The sequence below is a fragment of the Alosa sapidissima genome, chromosome 19 (genome assembly GCF_018492685.1).
Source record: "Alosa sapidissima isolate fAloSap1 chromosome 19, fAloSap1.pri, whole genome shotgun sequence".
In the NCBI taxonomy this organism is placed as follows: Eukaryota; Metazoa; Chordata; class Actinopteri; order Clupeiformes; family Clupeidae; genus Alosa; species Alosa sapidissima.
Genome location: NC_055975.1, coordinates 5,004,180 through 5,022,201, shown reverse-complemented (window position 1 = coordinate 5,022,201; position 18,022 = coordinate 5,004,180). Strand labels below are relative to the sequence as shown.

Sequence of the window (18,022 nt, the reverse complement as noted above, 5' to 3'; positions counted from 1 at the left end):
CAAGTTTGACGTTGAAGTCACCAGATGCCCACCATGTTTTCCCCTCTTGCACTTCTCCTCTGACTGCAGTCACGTGGTTCTGAAATGTAATGTTTTTATAGTGCGACCATGCCATGTTTTCGTTCAACTCTCTTACAAATGAAAAAAGACTGTACAGGTGAGTGATAATGAGAATAGCACCCAGAACTGTGTTAAAAGCCCTGATCAGTGGCCACTGCTGAGGGTGATTGCAGTGAGTTTTACTGCGGCTGCCATTACGCCCCGTCCCCTGTCTGTGTGGCTGTGGCTTCAGCTGGGAGAGGAGATGTGTCAAAAGGGTGTGTGTGTGTGTGTGTGTGTGTGTGTGTGTGTGTGTGTGTGTGTGTGTGTGTGTGTGTGTGTGTGTGTGCGCACTTGTGGGAGCAGAAGAAAAAGAGAAAGGGAAAGCAGGGAGCCTGTGAGAGACTTATGCAGAGGGACAACTGGCGGATCCAAAGGGAGCTCCCTGGAGCTATGCAGTGCTCCTCTGCTGGTTAGTCCCTCCGCTCTGCTGCCCTTTAACCTCACACACACACAGCTGTGGTCACTGTGTGTGTGTGTGTGCGTGTGTGTGTGTGTGTGTGTGTGTGTGTGTGTGTACGTGTGTGTACGTGTGTATGTGTCTGTACGTGTGTACATGTGTATGTGTGTCTGTGTGGGCGTGTGTGTTTGTGTGTGTGCACTGGCATGATCGCTGGCTTTACCATCCTGCCAGCACCCTGCCTTTGAACTGACTGAATAATCTAACACACAGCATACAGTGAAGCTGCTGTTGAGGGCTTTTGCCCTGTGGCATCAGACTTTGGAGAGGTGGCAAAGAGGCGGCTCTTGTCAATCTAATTAAGCCCAATGAGTTTCCCGCCTCTGCTCCGTCAGTGTCGTTTAGCCCAGTGGCGCTAATGGGGAGGTAAAAAAAGAAGTGCCCCCCTCTCTCCAAATACACCCCCACCCCCTTCCCAAAAGGGCTTCAAATGCCGGTGTCTCAGAGGAGCTCCTTGAGCCTCATATTAGTGAGTGGGCTCGTTCAGTGATGGTTCAGCTGGAGGAGGCTGGAAGTGTCCGATGGATGACCTGGCACAAGGTTGCAGGTTTTGACCTCAGCTAGCTGACGCCAGACCAGAGCAGAGAGTGTGTGTTTGTTTGTGTTTGTGTGTGGTCTAAAGAATGTGTGCAAAGATAGCAGGTGAATGTTTTGTTGAATGGTTGATATCTAGCCTATGTTGATATCTAGAATGTATGTTTGTTTGTTTGTGTGTGTGTGTGTGTGTGTGTGTGTGTGTGTGTGTGTGTGTGTGGTGTGTGTGTGTGTGTGTGTGTGTGTGTGTGTGTGTGTGTGTGTGTGTGTGTGTGTGTGTCTGTGTATTTGTGTGTGCGTGTGTGTGCACTTGCCCATACTTTATGTGTATAATGAAAGATTTGTACTCAGGTGTGAATCAGTCTTTTTTTGTCATGAAGCCCAAGCTTCATTGACTGTGAAAAGGAGTCATTGCCCTTTCTTTTCATTTTTCAGGATCGCACAAGTGTTTATTCAAGTGTACTCACTGCAATCTGAGCCATAGTTAAGGGATGCCTTAATGCAAAATGCATTCCTATCAGAGAAAGACAGTACCATTACTGATTCAAACTTTTCTCTCACCCCCCCCCCCCCCCCCCCCCCCCCCGGTCCTCTTTTTCATGTCCTCTCTCCCTGCGGTAGGAGGTCTCACAGGAGGCTTATGGGAACAGCAGAGTAGGGGGCAGCAATGGTGGCAGCATCAGCACTAGCCAGCCCGTGGGGAACTCTGGGAAGAACAACCATGAAGATGTGGGTCCCATGCACCACGACCGTCCCTCCAGCCTACCGGTGAGTAGCATCCACAGCAGCCAGCAGTCTACACACAGCAAGCGCCCTTCAACGTCGCTCTCCTACCCTGAATTGCATAATTGCACCACTGCAAGTCACCACTTGTTTTTTTCACAACTCAAAAGATTTTTTTGGTTTTCTGGGATCATGCACAATAATGTTCAGTTAAACATGGGTAATTCATTGTTCCTGGGCAATGGGCAATCAATCATTATAGGAAAATGCAGCGGAGTAAAAGAGTATGTGCTTTTCTGTATTCCATGCTCTCCACTATAGTGCCCATTGAAAGTAAAGCATGTCATCCCCAGTGTGCCTGCCTGTCCAACCACAGAGTCCCCCTTCACGTGTACAGTTTCATCCCTCGTTCACAGGGACGATCCTACATTCCAGTCAAATTTCACAGACCCAGGCTCCACATGCTCGCACTCAGCACACATGATCCAGAGAGGATGACAGACTGACAGCCACTCGGGCTTAAAGAGGTGCTGCGCTCAGAGCACGCGTCACTTTTCCCCGCGCCACCAACTTGATCTGTCACCTCTGTCTAAATAGCCCCCGAAGGCTGAATGAGTCACTAAGGCACTGTAAACACCCACACAGGCAGGTGAAGCAGGATGCCCTTTGTCCCAACGCGCACATGTGACTTAGCAGGAGAAATATCGGGAAGATATGTCATCTCTGTGTTTACTGAACCATTGGAAAGTTTTGCTGATCCATCATCTGATAACCAGTAAAAGTTTGCCACATTTGGTTCAAGTCACCTTCTCTCCACAGTTGCTATGTAAAATTAACCAGAGTGTCAGATCTTTTTGAAAATAGATTTAAAAAGGAAGTAGCTGTAAATTAGCGCAAATGACTATTGGCTCTCACACTCGCTCTCTCGGCCACGCTCTCGGTGGCTCTCTCTTCTTGTTCGCTCTCCTCCTCCTCCCTTTCTGTCTCTGCCATCCTCCCTCCCTGTTCTGTTTCCTGCTCAGCTTCCTGGCTGTTGTCAGCCACTGATTGGAGGAGAGCGCTGTCATTCATTCAGGGACCAAAGCATATTGGCTGTAATTAGACAGCGTCGATCCTCCCTCCTGCTCACTCTCACTCTCATACACAAACACTGGGTGTTCTTTTGTTCCATTTAGCTGTGTATGCCCGTGCAGACCCATTTTTCACTGGCCACTTCATACTAATACCCACATTAAGCATCCACTGGCCTGCCTGCACGAGCAGAAAAAAGGACACATTAAATTAGGTTTTGCAACAGTAAGCTTTCGCCAGACGAACTTCACCCGCATGCCCCCACCCCCCAACCCCCCTCGTTCTCCTTACAGTTGCCGAGATAAAAATCATTAAGGAGGTTGACTGGAGAAATAATTGAGGATATTTTGTGAGGCCAACCAGAACGGCAAAGGTGTACACAGGGAATATTCCGGAGCATTGCTCTGGCTCCGAGAATAATTTGGCTTAATTAGAACGAGGCTTCAGCCTGCATTGTGAAGATGGAGCAGAAATGGCTGATATGCATGTTACTGCCCCCCCATCCTTCTTCTATCCTTCTCTCACTCCACCTTTCTTTATCTTTCTATCCATATTGCATGAACATGATATGTCTATCTGATGAATCTGCTGTATCTATTGATCTGCATGTATTTTTTCACACTGTTGCTTTACCTACACTTTTGAAGTGTAGCTTTACTAGATTGGTTGCTTCCCATCCAGCTAACCTCTCCGGCTCTCTCTCTCTCTCTCTCCATTTCTCTCTCGTTCTCTCTCTCCCCCTCACACACTCTCCCCACATCACTGTCCTCTATCTCTCTCCTTCTCTCTCTGAAGCTCATGAAAGGGTTTTTTTGTAAATGAGGAGACTCATTGATGTGTCAGTCCTCTTGCCGAGTGTGAAAGCCCCCAGTACTTTGGAGATTTATTTGAATTCAGCTACTTTAATCCCAGCACTGCCCCAGGGTCCTTTTGCGTTTTTGGATTATTTCCAAACTCTGGAAGCATATAGGCTAGATCCTAATCTGGAGGGATTTCGGGCCCCTTTTCTCCCGCCCTCTCTCTCTGTTCTATTTCTGCGTTTACCCATTTTTGGCTCCACCGAAACTCTCACGAGACACCTTAGATCTCCTCTGGCCCACAGCCGTGGACTGAGCCCATAATTATTGATTATGTATGGATGCAAGGCAGTGTGATGGTATAGAATGAGTTAAGCAATCACACTGCAGAGCATGCTCACTTGCTGGTATCTCCCTTGTTTTGGTGTGTGTGTGCGTGTGTGTATGCGTTTGGGGGTGCAGTGTCATATTCAGTTTCAGTAATCTAGGGTTAGCTTCTTGCAGGCCGTATCCTGGCTGGGCTGTGTAGTGCCTGACTCCTGCAGTGCCTGCTGCCTGAGTCCCAACCCAACACAGAGAGATACTGTACCTTTTGCCAGTCGCTACATGCTCTGCTACGCTCTACTCTGCTCTACTCTTCTGTCTGTCTGTCTGTCTGTGTTTCACAGCGTCTCTTCCCTTTGTTTTACGCACATGTTTCTCTCAGCCTCAATAAGACAACCAGATGGACAATCAGACAGACAAACAAGCAGAGAAATCTGTGTGTGCGTACACTACGTAATAGGCTGTCACATACTGATGTGACACCCACCTCACACCTTGTGTCCGCACTTGTGTTTGGCTCCTGTTTGTTTTGTTTTTTTATCTGGAGGAAAGCAAATACAGCCCCCCCTCCACACACACACACACACACACACACACACTCTCTCTCTCTCACACACACACACACACACACACACACACACACACACACACACACAAAACCCAAAACCACTATGCTCCCTCCAGCCCAGTCCCTTGTCTCCCACCCCACTCACCCCCATGTCACTGTGATTGAGATTGACAGGGCACAGCTGGACGGAATAAGATTTTCCATCTCCCTCCGTCTCCCTCTCTCACTCTCTCGCTCCCTGCGTCCCTGTGACAGTGGGCTCTCTCCTGGAGCTCAGGCCAGCATGTGCATGTGCTCTATTTTAGAGGGAGGTTGCACCGTGACCGCACTGCCATTTCAGCACCGGTCCCTGACCCTGTGGAGGCAGCCTGACAGTGGAGACAGGAGAGAGGGGCCAGAGAGAGCTATAAGACCTGGCCCACACACACACACACACACACACACACATACACACACACACACTGTACAAACATACAAACACACACATGTACCTCCCCGAACCTACTCTGGTTTTGAATTAGAAGAAAATAACAAATACATATCAAATATTGTATGATATTTGTAGTGCTATCCACTGCGAACCAACAGTTTTTGTTTTTGAACGAAAAATTAAATTAGTAATTTTCTTCATATCTGAGGTGGAGTAGAGTGAAGATTTTTGGTTGAGACAAGCCAAACCTGTTGGGGTGCCTGTGAGTGCTAAACCCCAGTTGATCGTGGTGTGTGACCGAGAAAGGGTGTCATGTCTGGGACAAGGCTCCCCAGGAGAGAGACCTCCTCACACTCTCAGTCTCACTCCCACACTCTCACTCTGACAGGACCCAGGCCCCCCCCCCCCCTGCCTCCTCCACTGGAGTGATATGTGTTCCTAGCAGCGTGTTATTATCTCTGAACACGATCTCCTTTGCTCTTCAGCTTTAGGTTGTTTGGCGTAAAAGCTAATGAGCTGCAACCCCATACTCCCATTTCCTCACGTCTCAACTTTTGCACCTGGAAGAAGACGGGAGATGAAGAAGAAGGAAGGGAGAGAGAGAGAGAAAAAAAAACCCTGCACAGAAATTGTTGATTTAGTGTGTTATCTTTACCGGGTGTTTTCTGGACGTTTTAGCCAAAGAATGAGCGGAGCAGGGGGAGCTGGAAGGAGGAGAGGATGAAATTACCACACCAGACAGCCAGAGAGCATTGATGCCTCCCAGTCGCAGAGAGAAAGAGAGCGAGAGGGAGAGAAACGGACAGACAAAAAGGAAGAGAAGGAGAGGGAGAGAGAGAGAGAGGAGATGGCTGAACCTGGTTAAGCAAACAGAGTGCTGAGCTGCTGGCGCCTGCAGCCCAGCTCGCTAGCGGAGAGGAGGCTGCTGTTGACGTGAGCTCTCACATGTGCCGAGAGGGCCTCTCTCTCTCTCCGTCTCTCTGTTCCTCTCTCTCTCTCCGTCTCTCTGTTCCTCTCACTTTCTCTCCCTCTCTGTCTCTGTCTTTCTTCTTCCTCCTTTCTTGCTCTCTTTGTCTGTCTCTAGCCACTCTCTCCTTGCCAGCCTCTCCCCGTCGTTCACTCACTCCTACACTTTTTTTTCATCGCATGCCTCTTTCTCCTCTCTGCCTTTCACTCTTCCCTCTGATCTCCAGAGAGAGAAGGAGAAAGAGAGAGAGAGAGAGAGAGAGAGAGACAGACAGAGAGAAAAAGACGGGGGGAGAGAGAGAGAGGGTGGTTGAGAGAGAGTGCCAGCAGCCACTTCCCATCAGGAGAGCAGAACACACAGCTAGAGGAAAGTGAGCGCCAGAGTCTTTTATTGTCAAACTGGAGCGTGTGTAAAACTAGTGCCTTGTAAACTTGAGGTGACGTGAAAGCAGGGAGGGAGTGTGGTGTGTGTGTGTGTGTGTGTGTGTGTGTGTGTGTGTGTGTGTGTGTGTGTGTGTGTAGAGGGGGAAAATGTGCGGGAGGTAGAAAGGGGAGAGTGGGCCTACAATCCCAATGAGAGCTCTGCACAAGAAGGCTTTTTCCCGTGTGTGTGTGTGTGTGTGCGTGTGTGAGAGTGTGAGTGTCAGTAACTGATTAGGGTGTGTTAGGTGTATGATAATTATATGGCTATTTTGGTATTTGGTTGATTTTTTTCACATCCGTCTTGTTTTTTCATCTTGCTCTTAAGAGTGCTGTAAATTGTTGTGTTTTGTTGTGGTGTAGTGTGTTGCATTGCATGCTGTATTGTGCTGTGCTGTGCTGTGGCAGGAAAGTTGTGCTGGTTCAGACTGCATTCAGGCTGCAGTGAGTCACATTGGCACCAGCGGTGCTCAGATCAGCAGGCCCCACATCAAGCAGCAGCCATTTTAATTAGCCACTGATGAGATGCTCGTGAAGAGGCAGCGGCAACTCCCCCTTTGTTTTGGACCACGTCTTTGTGCGTGTGCGTGTCACCACACGTGACGCTTACCACAACGGAGGTGCAGGAAAAGGAGTTCGGTCTTCTCGTCTTTTCCTCTCACTCTTCCTCCCTCTCTCTCCTCTCCTGCACCGGGGGAATAGCAGGCTGGCTTCTTTCAGCAGCTCCTCTAACACCCTCCCCAACACACTGTAAGAATACACCATCAGCGTGGTCCAGTAAATATAGCCATTACATTGCCGGCTGTCGTGGAATAAATAAAAGAGAGAGAGGGAGACAGAGAGAGAAGGAGAGAGGAGTGGAGACGAGGGGGGAGAGAGACGGATGGTATGGTCCACCCCCGTAACCTTCCTGGATATTTTTATAATTCATCATCAGCTGGCAGCGTCGGGGAGCAGCAGGGCTGTTTTTTCTCCTCACCGCTCCCTCTGGCTGCTGGAAGTCTGAAATTACATCTGTCTTTGAAGTTCGGGTCGCACTGTTAGGGTTGCCATGGCGACAGCGGCTGGGGGAAGGGGAGGGGTGTGTGTGTGTGTGCTGGGAGGGGGGGGGGGGGGGATTGGTCTCCTTGGAAGGCACACATGCTCAGTGGAGGATTGTCTTGATGGCATTATTGCTACATTATTAGCGCCCCGTTCCACACGCTCGCCTTATTGCTCGTTTTGGTTATTAGCGCCTCAGCAACACAATCTCCCCTTTCCCCACCATTTACTCGCTGTTTACAGCCATTTAGAGAAGAATTCCTGCCTAAGCTGCGCTGCAGCCTTTATAAACATCCCAAATTCTCACTTAATTTTCCAATACGTTTCAAAATGGCTCATTTGAAGCATTTTCCTAATGGGATTCAAGCACATCTCCTTCCTGAGGCTGTACACTAGAATGCAATTTGTTGAATGTTGTTTGTGGGTTCACAAATAGTGTTGTCTCTGACACTCATCTCAAATTCTCAAAACAACCCTTTTTTATGAGCTTTGGACTCGCAGGCCTGTTCTAGGGGCCATCTAAAACATTCAGAGTTTTTCTGACTCAGGCAAAGAAGTAGTCTCTGGGCCTAACAGGGAGAACTCGATCTGAGTTGTTGTGCCAGAGGAGGCAGGACTGAGACGGACAGAGAGAGGAAGGGCCTGAAGACTGAATTAGCATCCGTTCCCATAAGCCCTGAAGAACACGGACCACCAGCAAGAGATCCACTACAGTCATGCCTCACAGTTACATTGTGTGTTTTTTTGTTTTTATCATAAAAGGATGATCAGTGAGAACCGAAGAGCTGAAGTGAAGGAGAGGGAAAAAAGGAATATGCTGGAGCCGGTGGGTGTTTTGAAGGAGGGGAAGAATATGGAGGTGAAGAAAGGGCGTGCATTAATGCGGAGCCCCAGCTCGCGAGGAACCTGGAGCGGCGATCTGCATTTCCCGACAGCCCTGGCATTGATACATTTTTCATGAATGCTGAGAGGGAATTAGCGGAGGATTGTAGCCGCAAATCGCTCTTCATGATCCGAAGTAGAGACAGACAGAGAGAAGGGGTGGATGGAGTAGGAAGGGGTGAAGGGGGGGCAATGAGGAAAGGAGAAAGGGAGCCCCCCTCCCAAGGAGGGAGCAGTTTTTCCCCTCACCTGCCTGGGTCCTCGTCCCGGGCCGTGATTGATATGTTAGTCTGCTGAGGGGGCCCTAAAGGCCCATAGGCCAGTGGAGGGTGGTTGGCACGGTTACGGCACGCCCGGGGTGGCAAGGGGGTGATCTAGGGCTCCAGGGAACTGCCACCCCCTCCCATTTACCCCAGCTCACTCAGGCTCTGCAGCTGCGCTCACTTGTCAATCTCGTCTCTGTTTTTGTTGTTGTTGTTGTTGTTTTGTTGTTGGTTTCTTTGGGTTCCTTTTTCTCTCACCCAACCAGTGAACCGCACTCTCTCCACTAGATCTGGAGCCATCCACACTCACACTTCAGACACGCGGCTGAATAGTCCGGCAGAGAGGCATTGTAATTCTCATTTTCTCCCCCACCTGTCCTTTTCATCTCAGTTTGATACTGCTGGCAAAATTTGGAAGTTTTTGAAAGTAGCTTTTTATCTGGCTCTCACACAAAGACAAGGAGAGGCCTCTAATTGCTTTCACCAAAAAAAAAGAACTACAAACAGGCCTAGATCTCTTTTTTGCCTTCTCTTGAATGCTTGCACATGCACAGATGTTGGGGAGGGCCGGTTGTTTTCCTTTGCTAATTTCACATCAAAAATCACAGGGACATTTGAACATTTGGATCCATGGCATGCTAAAAGGCATGTTCAAAATGCAAACAGCATTGATGATTTCCCTCTCATTTGTAATTCCTTTGGTTGGACATGAACTCCCCCTCTTCTCTGTTCTCTGGAAAGAGCTGGTGTCTGTAAGACCTAAATTATATTCTATGCTACAGCATACTGGATATTCTTCCAGTAGGATTTTGTTTAAGGCACATGATACTAATAGTCCTTTATAGTCAGTATTTATGACTTTCCCTTTCATCTTTCATCCTCCAGCTTTGAAAATGTATTATTTGCTATTATTACCATTTCTGTCTAGCTGCAAGGAGTTGGATCACACTGAGAAAAACAGCCTCTCTATCTTTAGTAGCTGCTCCAGTGCAAGCAGCATTGTGGAAATGCTATGGAAATGTTGCAGAGAAAGAGAAAGCTATTTCCCCAGGCCATTCCCTTCCATAGGGAGATGCTCTCCCTCCTTCTCCATATTCAGGACTCTGCTCTCAACTTCTCCTTCTCCCCTCTTTTTCTCTCTCTCTGCGCTGTTTTTTTTTACCACTTTCTTTTTAAAGACATGCAGCGCTTGGTTTCGCTGCTGCTCTCCCTCCCTCTCACCCCGTTCTGCCACTGCCAGCACATTTTTATTCAAAAATTCAAATCATCGCGGAGCTTGTGTCCTCGGCTACGGTGTCCTCGAGAGATGCTATCACACCGGGACAGGATGTGCGGCGCTTGTCACACTCCCAGCCGCGCCGCGCCGGGCATCCTTAAATGGATCACCGCGGAAACACACAGCCGCCATGCTGGGCCTCGCCTCTGTCTGGCCTAATTGAAGAATTTGTGTGAAATCGGACGAGACGTGAGCCGCCTGTCCTCGCACCGAGAGAGGTAATTGCATCTGTCTCCAAGCAGGAAATGGTTAACAGACACACACACACACACACACACACACAAACACAAATAAACACACACACACACACACACACACACACACACACACATACACACACACACAAACAAACACAAAAAACAAACAAACACACGCACACACACACACACACACACACACACACACACACAAACAAACACAAATAAAAACACACACACACACACACACAAATTCACACTCATAATTGCATGGTGTCATTCACCTCAGACTATGCAACAATAAATCACATTGTATTTCCGTGGAGATAGGAAGGAGGGGAAGAAAGATGAATGCTACAAAGACAAAAAAGGCAAAAAATGGTCCTTTTGAATCAGCACTTTTAAATCATTTGCAGTTTTTTACAGTCGCTAACAAGTTTAAAAATCGATACATGTAATAACCTTCACCTATCCTCTTAACACAGGAACACTCTTACATCACACAGTTAACCAAAACCACATTTGTTTGTTAAATACTAAGTCATTTCATAATATAAAAAATATATCCATGATGAATATGTAGTTACAGTAATCATCACAGCATAGAGTTGATGGCATTACTAAAACCACCACACTTGACATGTGTCAGTTCTACTAGTTCAGTTCAGTAGGCAGTTCTACGGGCACATAATAGACAATATGAAATTCAGATTTAGAAAAAAATGTTCCTTTTATTGTAAACTACCAATTATTATCAGTTTTACGGATCTACTGGGCATCTCAATATTAGATCATCTGTTTCTCTTTCAAGACAACCTTGGTGTTTATAGATGCGATACACAGCCTGTGACAAGAGCCCTGTCCACCTTTGTGCTCCTGTGCACCTTTGTGCCGGTAAATCTGGAGACCTACAGTACATGGCAAATCAACTTTGGCTTTCAAGGCTCATTTTAACCGTTTGGGGGACAAATGTAATGTAAGCTGGTTTGACTTGGTGAGACTTGCTTGTCTGGTTTGACTTCCCCCTCAAGACTCAAGCAGCCAGATTAAGAGAGCTTCTCACTGAGTTCTCTGCATTTCCCTCTCATAGACCTTGCCACATAAGTGGTTCAGCTTGGCTTGAGCTGTGGGTGTGTGTGTGTGTTTTTTTGTGTGTGTGTGTGAATGTTACAGTCCTCATGGTCAGGTGCTCGCCGTATTCACACTCTCAGCGTGCTCTGAGGTCGACAGAGCCAAATGGCGTCCATAAAACAGGCCAATTAAATTCCGCTCATCTGCTGTCACCTAGTGGGACTCTGTAGGGGTGACGGGGCATGTGATGGCGACTGTCACCCCTCAGTCGGTGCGTGCCTGTGACTGTGTGTGTGTGCGTGTGTGTGTGTGTGTGTGTGTGTGTGGATAAGTGACTCAGACAACTGCCTTCACAGCCTTTCCTGACCTTTGGAGTGTGACCCGTCACCAGTGCCCGTTAAACAGGCAGCGGTGCGTGAGGACTGTGGACACGCGCTGTCATGGCGATGAGGAGATGCAAGCGCACACACACACACTCACAGTCACACACAGACTCATACACACTCTCACTCTCACACACACGCACACCCCTCCCATCCCCCTTGCTCAGGCAGTGGCTGCGCGTGGCCTTTCGTGTCACATTCTGGTGACCCTAATCTTCAGAGCAGCCTGATCTCAAGGGTCTCTGGCATCATCTGAGAGAGGGGACATATGAAATATAAACACTCACACGCGCCCACATACACACACACACACACACACACACCAATATACCCTCATACGCAACGATTGAAAAACCACATACAGTACACACTCATACAGTACATACATAAGAGAGAGAGAGAGTAATGTACATACATACACACACACATGAACAGATTGCTTCAAGTGGGCAGATATTTCCTTTGGACACATCAGCATGTCACCCCAGTGCCTGCTGCTACAATTTGATTTAAGCCAGATTACAAATGTTTTGTGTATATTGCAGCTTCATAAGCAATAAGTTTGGGGTCCCGGCCGTGGCTGGGGAAAGCCGTGTGCAATTGTGCTGTAATCTCGTCTCCCGCCAGTCAGAGTTATTAGAGCCAGTTCAGGTGCTGCACTGGGCTTGTACAGAGAGAGAGGAGAGAGAGAGAGAGAGAGAGAGAGAGAGAGATGTGTATGTTATTAACAACAAGCCGGCACCCTGGCCTGTAGCCAGCTGTGGGTGTGAATGAAAGTGTGGTGCGTGTATGTGTGTATGTGCATGTGCATATTTTTGTGAGTGTGGTTGAGTGTGTAGTATATGTGCATGATTATGTCTGCATGTTTACATATGTCTATATATATTTATGTACAAGTCTTTTGTCATTTCTCAGTGTTCATAGTGAGTGTGCACCTGTTTATGCAATGTGTTTTTATTAGCATGGGTGCATTTGGCTTAGGCCGTGTATTTAAAAGTGTGTGTTTGGTCTATTTAGGTTTATTTGAGTGTGTGTGTTTGGTCAACATGGGTCTGTTTTTGTGTATGTGTCTTTTTTGTATAATTCATAACTGTGCACATGGTCAGCACAGCACATATACATTAGTTTGTGTATATGGACAAGCAAGTGTACTCATGTCTTAGAGTGTGTGTGTATGAGAGAAAGAGCAAGAGCGCGCATATATCTGTCGGTGTGGTCGCCGGACGCGTAAGCCCATTTAGTGGCGTTTAATTGTGTTTGTAGCGGCTACAAAGGCCGGTCTCGGGAGCCCGGCAGCCTCGCCCGGCGGTATTGACAAACGCGGCTCCAGAGCCGTAATGAATGGTGCTAATCCATCCTCGGCCTGAGCAGAGCGCAGCAGCATGTAAATGGACCGTTATGTAACGAGGACGAGGGTGGGGGGGTGGAGCGGCCCGATTCGCTGACGAAGACAACCTCCTCTTCCTCCAGGGGGGATGGGGACGGGTGGGGGAGAGATGTAAAGAGGGCGGGGAGAGGAAGTGTGGTTTGTTGATTGGGATGAGGGAGGGAGGAAGTGTGTGTGTGTGTGTGTGTGTGTGCCTGTGTGTGTGTGTGCCTGTGTGAGTAAGACAGACATGCGTAATGGTCATTGCAGTCTGTATGGTAATGCCTATATGTCTGTGTGTATTTTTGGATTTTTGGCATATTTCATACTTTCTCATCATCATCACTTTCTGTGGATGCACACAATATCTGTGGCTGTGTTAGTGAAAGCACTGATTGTGTTCTGTCATTTGCACCTCTCTGTCAAAGCATACAATTACAGAAAGAAGAGTTGCCTCTTAATAGGTGACAACCACATCATATCAAGCTCCTTCCCTCCTCTGGCCTTGTCAACCCCCCCACAACACACACACACACACACACACACACACACACACACACCCACCCACCACCACCTGCCCGTCTGCCTGTCTGTTAGGAGAACACTGTTGTCAGCTCAAGATCACCTTCACTTTTCACTCACTTCAAAGTGTGTGTGTGATCATCCCATAAACATGTCACCAGTCAGATTTCCATTGCAGATCCAGAGGACAAGTTTCTTTATTAGACTGCAGTTTGATTGTTACAGTAGACTGCAGAGGGAAAAACTTCTCGATTTCATTGCTAGGCTTTAGTTTTTCACTTAATTAAAGTGTTGATTATTTTATGTGAAACATGCAGTGATTATATACAGTTCAACACATGAGCTGCCACCCTAGTGCTTAATAATCAAACAGACTTCAGCTTTCACAGAAGGCCATGGATTTCGGTGAGAGGCGTCTCTCTCTGCTCAGTCTGCTGTGTTTATTCCCAATGGCTCAGCTCTGGCCAGCCCTGTTCTCTCCCCAGTGGCTCCTGCCCCCATCCTCCCCAGTCATCCCTCCACACACACACACACACACACACACACACACACACACAGACACACACTCTCCCCCAGTGTCTTTTCGCAGACGTGCCAGGAGGGGTCGGCTGGGTGGGCAGCTCCAGCAGAAGGCCCGGCAATTGTTGAGGCCCCCATCGCCGTGGCAACGGGCCCGGCGAGAAGCCTGTGCCCATCTGTCGGCCCTGGCCCACAGATAAAGCCCTCCAACAGCTGTCCTCTCTTGCGCTGTCTCTCTCTCTCTGTCTCTTTCTGTCACGTTCTCCCTCACTGTCGCACCCCCCTCTTCTCAGTCACTCTCAAAGGCTCTTTCACATTCTCTCTTTCTCCAGTCTCTCTCACAGTGTCGTTTCTCTCTCTCTATCACTCACTCATGCAGACTCGCTCCCTCTTTCATCTCTTTAATCCAACTGCTCCCTCGTTTTCTCCCTCTCCGTCTCCGGCCTTACATAACCTCTCTTCATCTTTTTTCCTGATGAAATGGGGCTCATTTTCCCTCAGCTGGGCCTATTGGTTTCTGGCCCCCTGGGCTGGCAGCCCTGAGGGGGAGACGCGTGCGTCATGTCATGGCCAGAGAACAACAGCTCAGCTGCCCTACCCACCCAAACGTGTTGTTCTCTCAATTGACACCTCAGTCACAACACCTATGCTTAAGTGTCAAGAGAGTGAACTTGGACTGCTCACAACTGTTGTAGCCTTTTTGACTTGAGCTGGAGTGTGTGTGTCTGTATCTGTGTGTTTTTTTGTAAATTATATAGTGTGTGTGTATACCACCAGGTAGTATGTGTGTATCTGTTTATTTGAAAAAGGCTTCTTTCACTCAGGCATTTGTGGATAAACACGTTTTTTAAATATGTGCTAGTGTCAGCAGGAGTGTGTGTGTGTGTGTGTGTGTGCATATATACATGTGTTTCAGAGCTGTTTTTGTGTCAGAGTTTATTCCACTATTCCAATAGCTATGCACTGTTTCACCTTAGCATTTTTGTCTATCATCAGATCCCTGTCCCTGGTGCCTGTGTGTGTGTGTGTGTGTGTGTGTGTGTGTGTGTGTGTGTGTGTGTGTGTGTGTGTGTGTGCGTGTGTGTGCGAGTGCATTTGCCTCCTGTTCATGTGAATTATTCCCCCCCTCAGTGTGAGGCACGGTCGCGGTTCTCATTGTTGCGAGCTGCCAGAGGCGGTGGCTGCTAACTCAATAGAGAAAGGTGAGCTTGTCTCGTCGAGTGACAGTGCGGCTCAGTCTTCCTAAATTATACTTTCAGCATGGAACAAATTTGCATTGTATTACTCCTTCGGCTGCCATCATCAGATAGGCGGCCTCGCCGCCCCCGCCTCAGCGCTTCATCTGGAGCGAGCTGGGCGAGCAGAGCCGAGCGCCGCACCGCGTTGGCACAGACCGCTCCGCTTCTCATCACTCCCAGCCACTCACATTAATTAGCTCGCCCAGCAAATATACATCGCCGCAAACTGCCCATGTTTGCGTGCGTATTATGAAATGCGGTTATGAAATGCATCGCACAGTAGCGTTACTGTGGCAGTGACTGTTCGTGGTGGACACCAAAGCGGTCATGGCCTGAACTGAACCTGTTCTGTACTGTAGAGAAAGACTGTTGAGGGTACCTGTTTGTGCCGTGGCATAGCCGTGGCATAGCTAGATGTGTACTTTCATATTGGCTAGCAAGGTTAATGCTTCAGAAATGTGAACATTCAGTTTATGTGGGAAGGTGTGAACACAATTGGACACCCCAATAAGCAGTGTCTCTGTTTGTGTCTGTGCACAGTCTGACATTCGCTGTGTGTGTGTGTTTGTGCACATTCCATGGAAACAGAAAAGAGTAAAACATAAATACTGTAAGCTCATTTTTTTCCATGTTCATGACGTTCCTCATTGCTGGGTCAACAGATTATATTTGTTGCTATGGATAACTGTGAACACTAATGAGCCCATTAACACATCTCATGTCCATTTATTTAATGGTTAAAGAAGTTATTTATTTATTTAATGGGATTATAGTTAATTAATTAACATTGTGGCTCCCATGGGTTATTTTATGCCCTCTTCTATTTTCAATATGAAACAAAGTGTGAATTTAATGTACTCCACATGCTTTTGTGGTTCTACTTGTAGCGACAAGGGAAAGTGTGTTGTAGCAACTTGCAGTGGAGATTCTTCTCTGTCTCTTATCTCCCTATTTCTGTCCCTCTCTGCAGTAAGATTTAGAGGAGAGGAACGGTTTGTTTTGCCTTTGCCTCCTCTTGACTTTCCCCCTTTGCCATTCTTAGAACTGAGCAAACCTGTACAACAAAAGAGAACACCCTGTGCACCACCCTAAGCGTCAGTCTGGCGTTACGAGTCAAGTCGAGTGTTCCTTGAAAGCAGTTAGATCCCCTCGTGGCAAAGACGTTTGTTGTGTGATGACAGTGAGCAGCTGTGGATGTAAAGTGTGATGACTTTGTCTCACTTGCCAGGTAACTTGGTGGGGAAGCCTGTTGATGTAGTCAGGTGGCCCCTCTGCGCAGCATTTGTTGGAGCACCTGTGTGAGTCCATCTGTGTGTATGTGCTTTTCCCCCCATTTGGCGCTTATACAGCAGCTCTGATCCAACTCCTATTCCTTCACAGTCTACTGCTTACTCCACTCAGTCATTCAATCACTTGCACACTGAGACACACTCACACTCACACTCACACTCACACTCACACACACACACACACACACACACACACACATTCATTCACCAGCGTGAAAAGAGCAAGAACAAACAGATCGCCTTAAAGCTCACACGCATTATTAGGATATGTAAATTCCCGCCATTTGGGAAACAAGGCGAGGAGTAATTCTGAAGGAGCGGCTGATGGTGGGGCGACGCGCTACTGAGCGCTGGAGTGAGTGAGCGAGAGAGAGGGAGTGAGCGAGCGGGCGAGTGAGAGAACGACTGAGTGAGCGACTGAGAGAGGCCTGCTTAATGGGGTGCTGGCTGTTCTCCGAGGCGACGCATCCATTACGCCGCCCTTATTACTGCCACATAATGGCTGATTTGTTGGCGGGGAAAAAATTGCCAAGGCGTCCGGATGTGAGCGCGCAAGAGTGACTGAGAAGGAGAGCAACTCGCATGGAGAGATGAAGTATATGCAGAGAGGGTGGGTGGGGGAGTGGTATGTTCTTCATATGAGCTTGGATCGTTTGGGATTGAATTAAGGCAGTCGCAATCACGTCAATATAGTCTCTTTTTTATATTTGATTTTTTTTTTGGTATATTCCACTAGCTCTTTTATCCCTGCGGCGGAAAAGTTTCTTTTGTGATACAGACGTGTGAATTGACTTTAGTCTTTGGAGTTTTTATATCTCAGCGGCAAAGCTCATTTGCTCCCGTCTCAAGTATCCAGAGAGACGGCATGTGGAGTGGCTCTGGGTGTCCGTGTCCTGTGAGCAGCTCTCAGTGGTAGAATGCGCCAGGCCGGCCAAGTCCAGAGGTCTTAGGCGTAGAGCTTTGGCTCTGGCACAAGGGCACGTCTTGTGCGCTCGGCACCCTGGGTGGTCAGACATGCCTTTGTGCCTTTGCTAATGACCACATACAGAGAGGAGAGAGAGAGAGAGAGAGAAGAGAGAGAAAGAAGCAACAGAAAGGGACAAACAAAGAGAGTCAAAGAAACTGAAACAAAGCCAAATCGCTTCTCCCTACTCTCCGACCTCCCTTCAGTAAGTGACAGTTCAGAGAGAGAGAGAGAGAGAGAAGCCCCAATGAGCTGGTAAGTGCTGGCTGCCCTGTGTTCTAGTCGGGCTGCCAGGGCAGTGCCAAGACCTCCTCCCCCCAGAGACTCCAGTCTGGTTACACAAACAAGCACCACATCCAGCCTCCGCAGACTCCCTCTGGGCCTCCACGTCTGCTGCTGACGGAACAGGTCCAACTGGCCCAGCCTGAACCCATCACACACACACACACATACACACAAATACACACACGCACACACACACATCACGCACACACATACTGTACACCCATCACACACACACACACACACACACACACACACATACACACACATACACACACACACACACACACACACACACACACACACACACATATATACACACATATAACTCAGCCGC

General features: G+C 48.1%; 1 protein-coding gene across 6 annotated transcripts in view; it reads left to right on the top strand.

The window, feature by feature from the left end:
- The window catches only part of LOC121693546 (AT-rich interactive domain-containing protein 1B-like), a 148,620-nt gene that overhangs the window by 40,923 nt on the left and 89,675 nt on the right, over positions 1-18,022 (top strand). For 5 of the 6 annotated variants that reach the window (XM_042073069.1, XM_042073064.1, XM_042073068.1 and 2 more), the window contains exon 4: positions 1,715-1,861. The exons of the other annotated variant lie outside the window; for it this stretch is intronic. In XM_042073069.1, the coding sequence (XP_041929003.1) occupies positions 1,715-1,861 (147 nt within the window). The remainder of the gene's footprint in view (positions 1-1,714; positions 1,862-18,022) is intronic. 6 annotated transcript variants of the gene reach the window in all.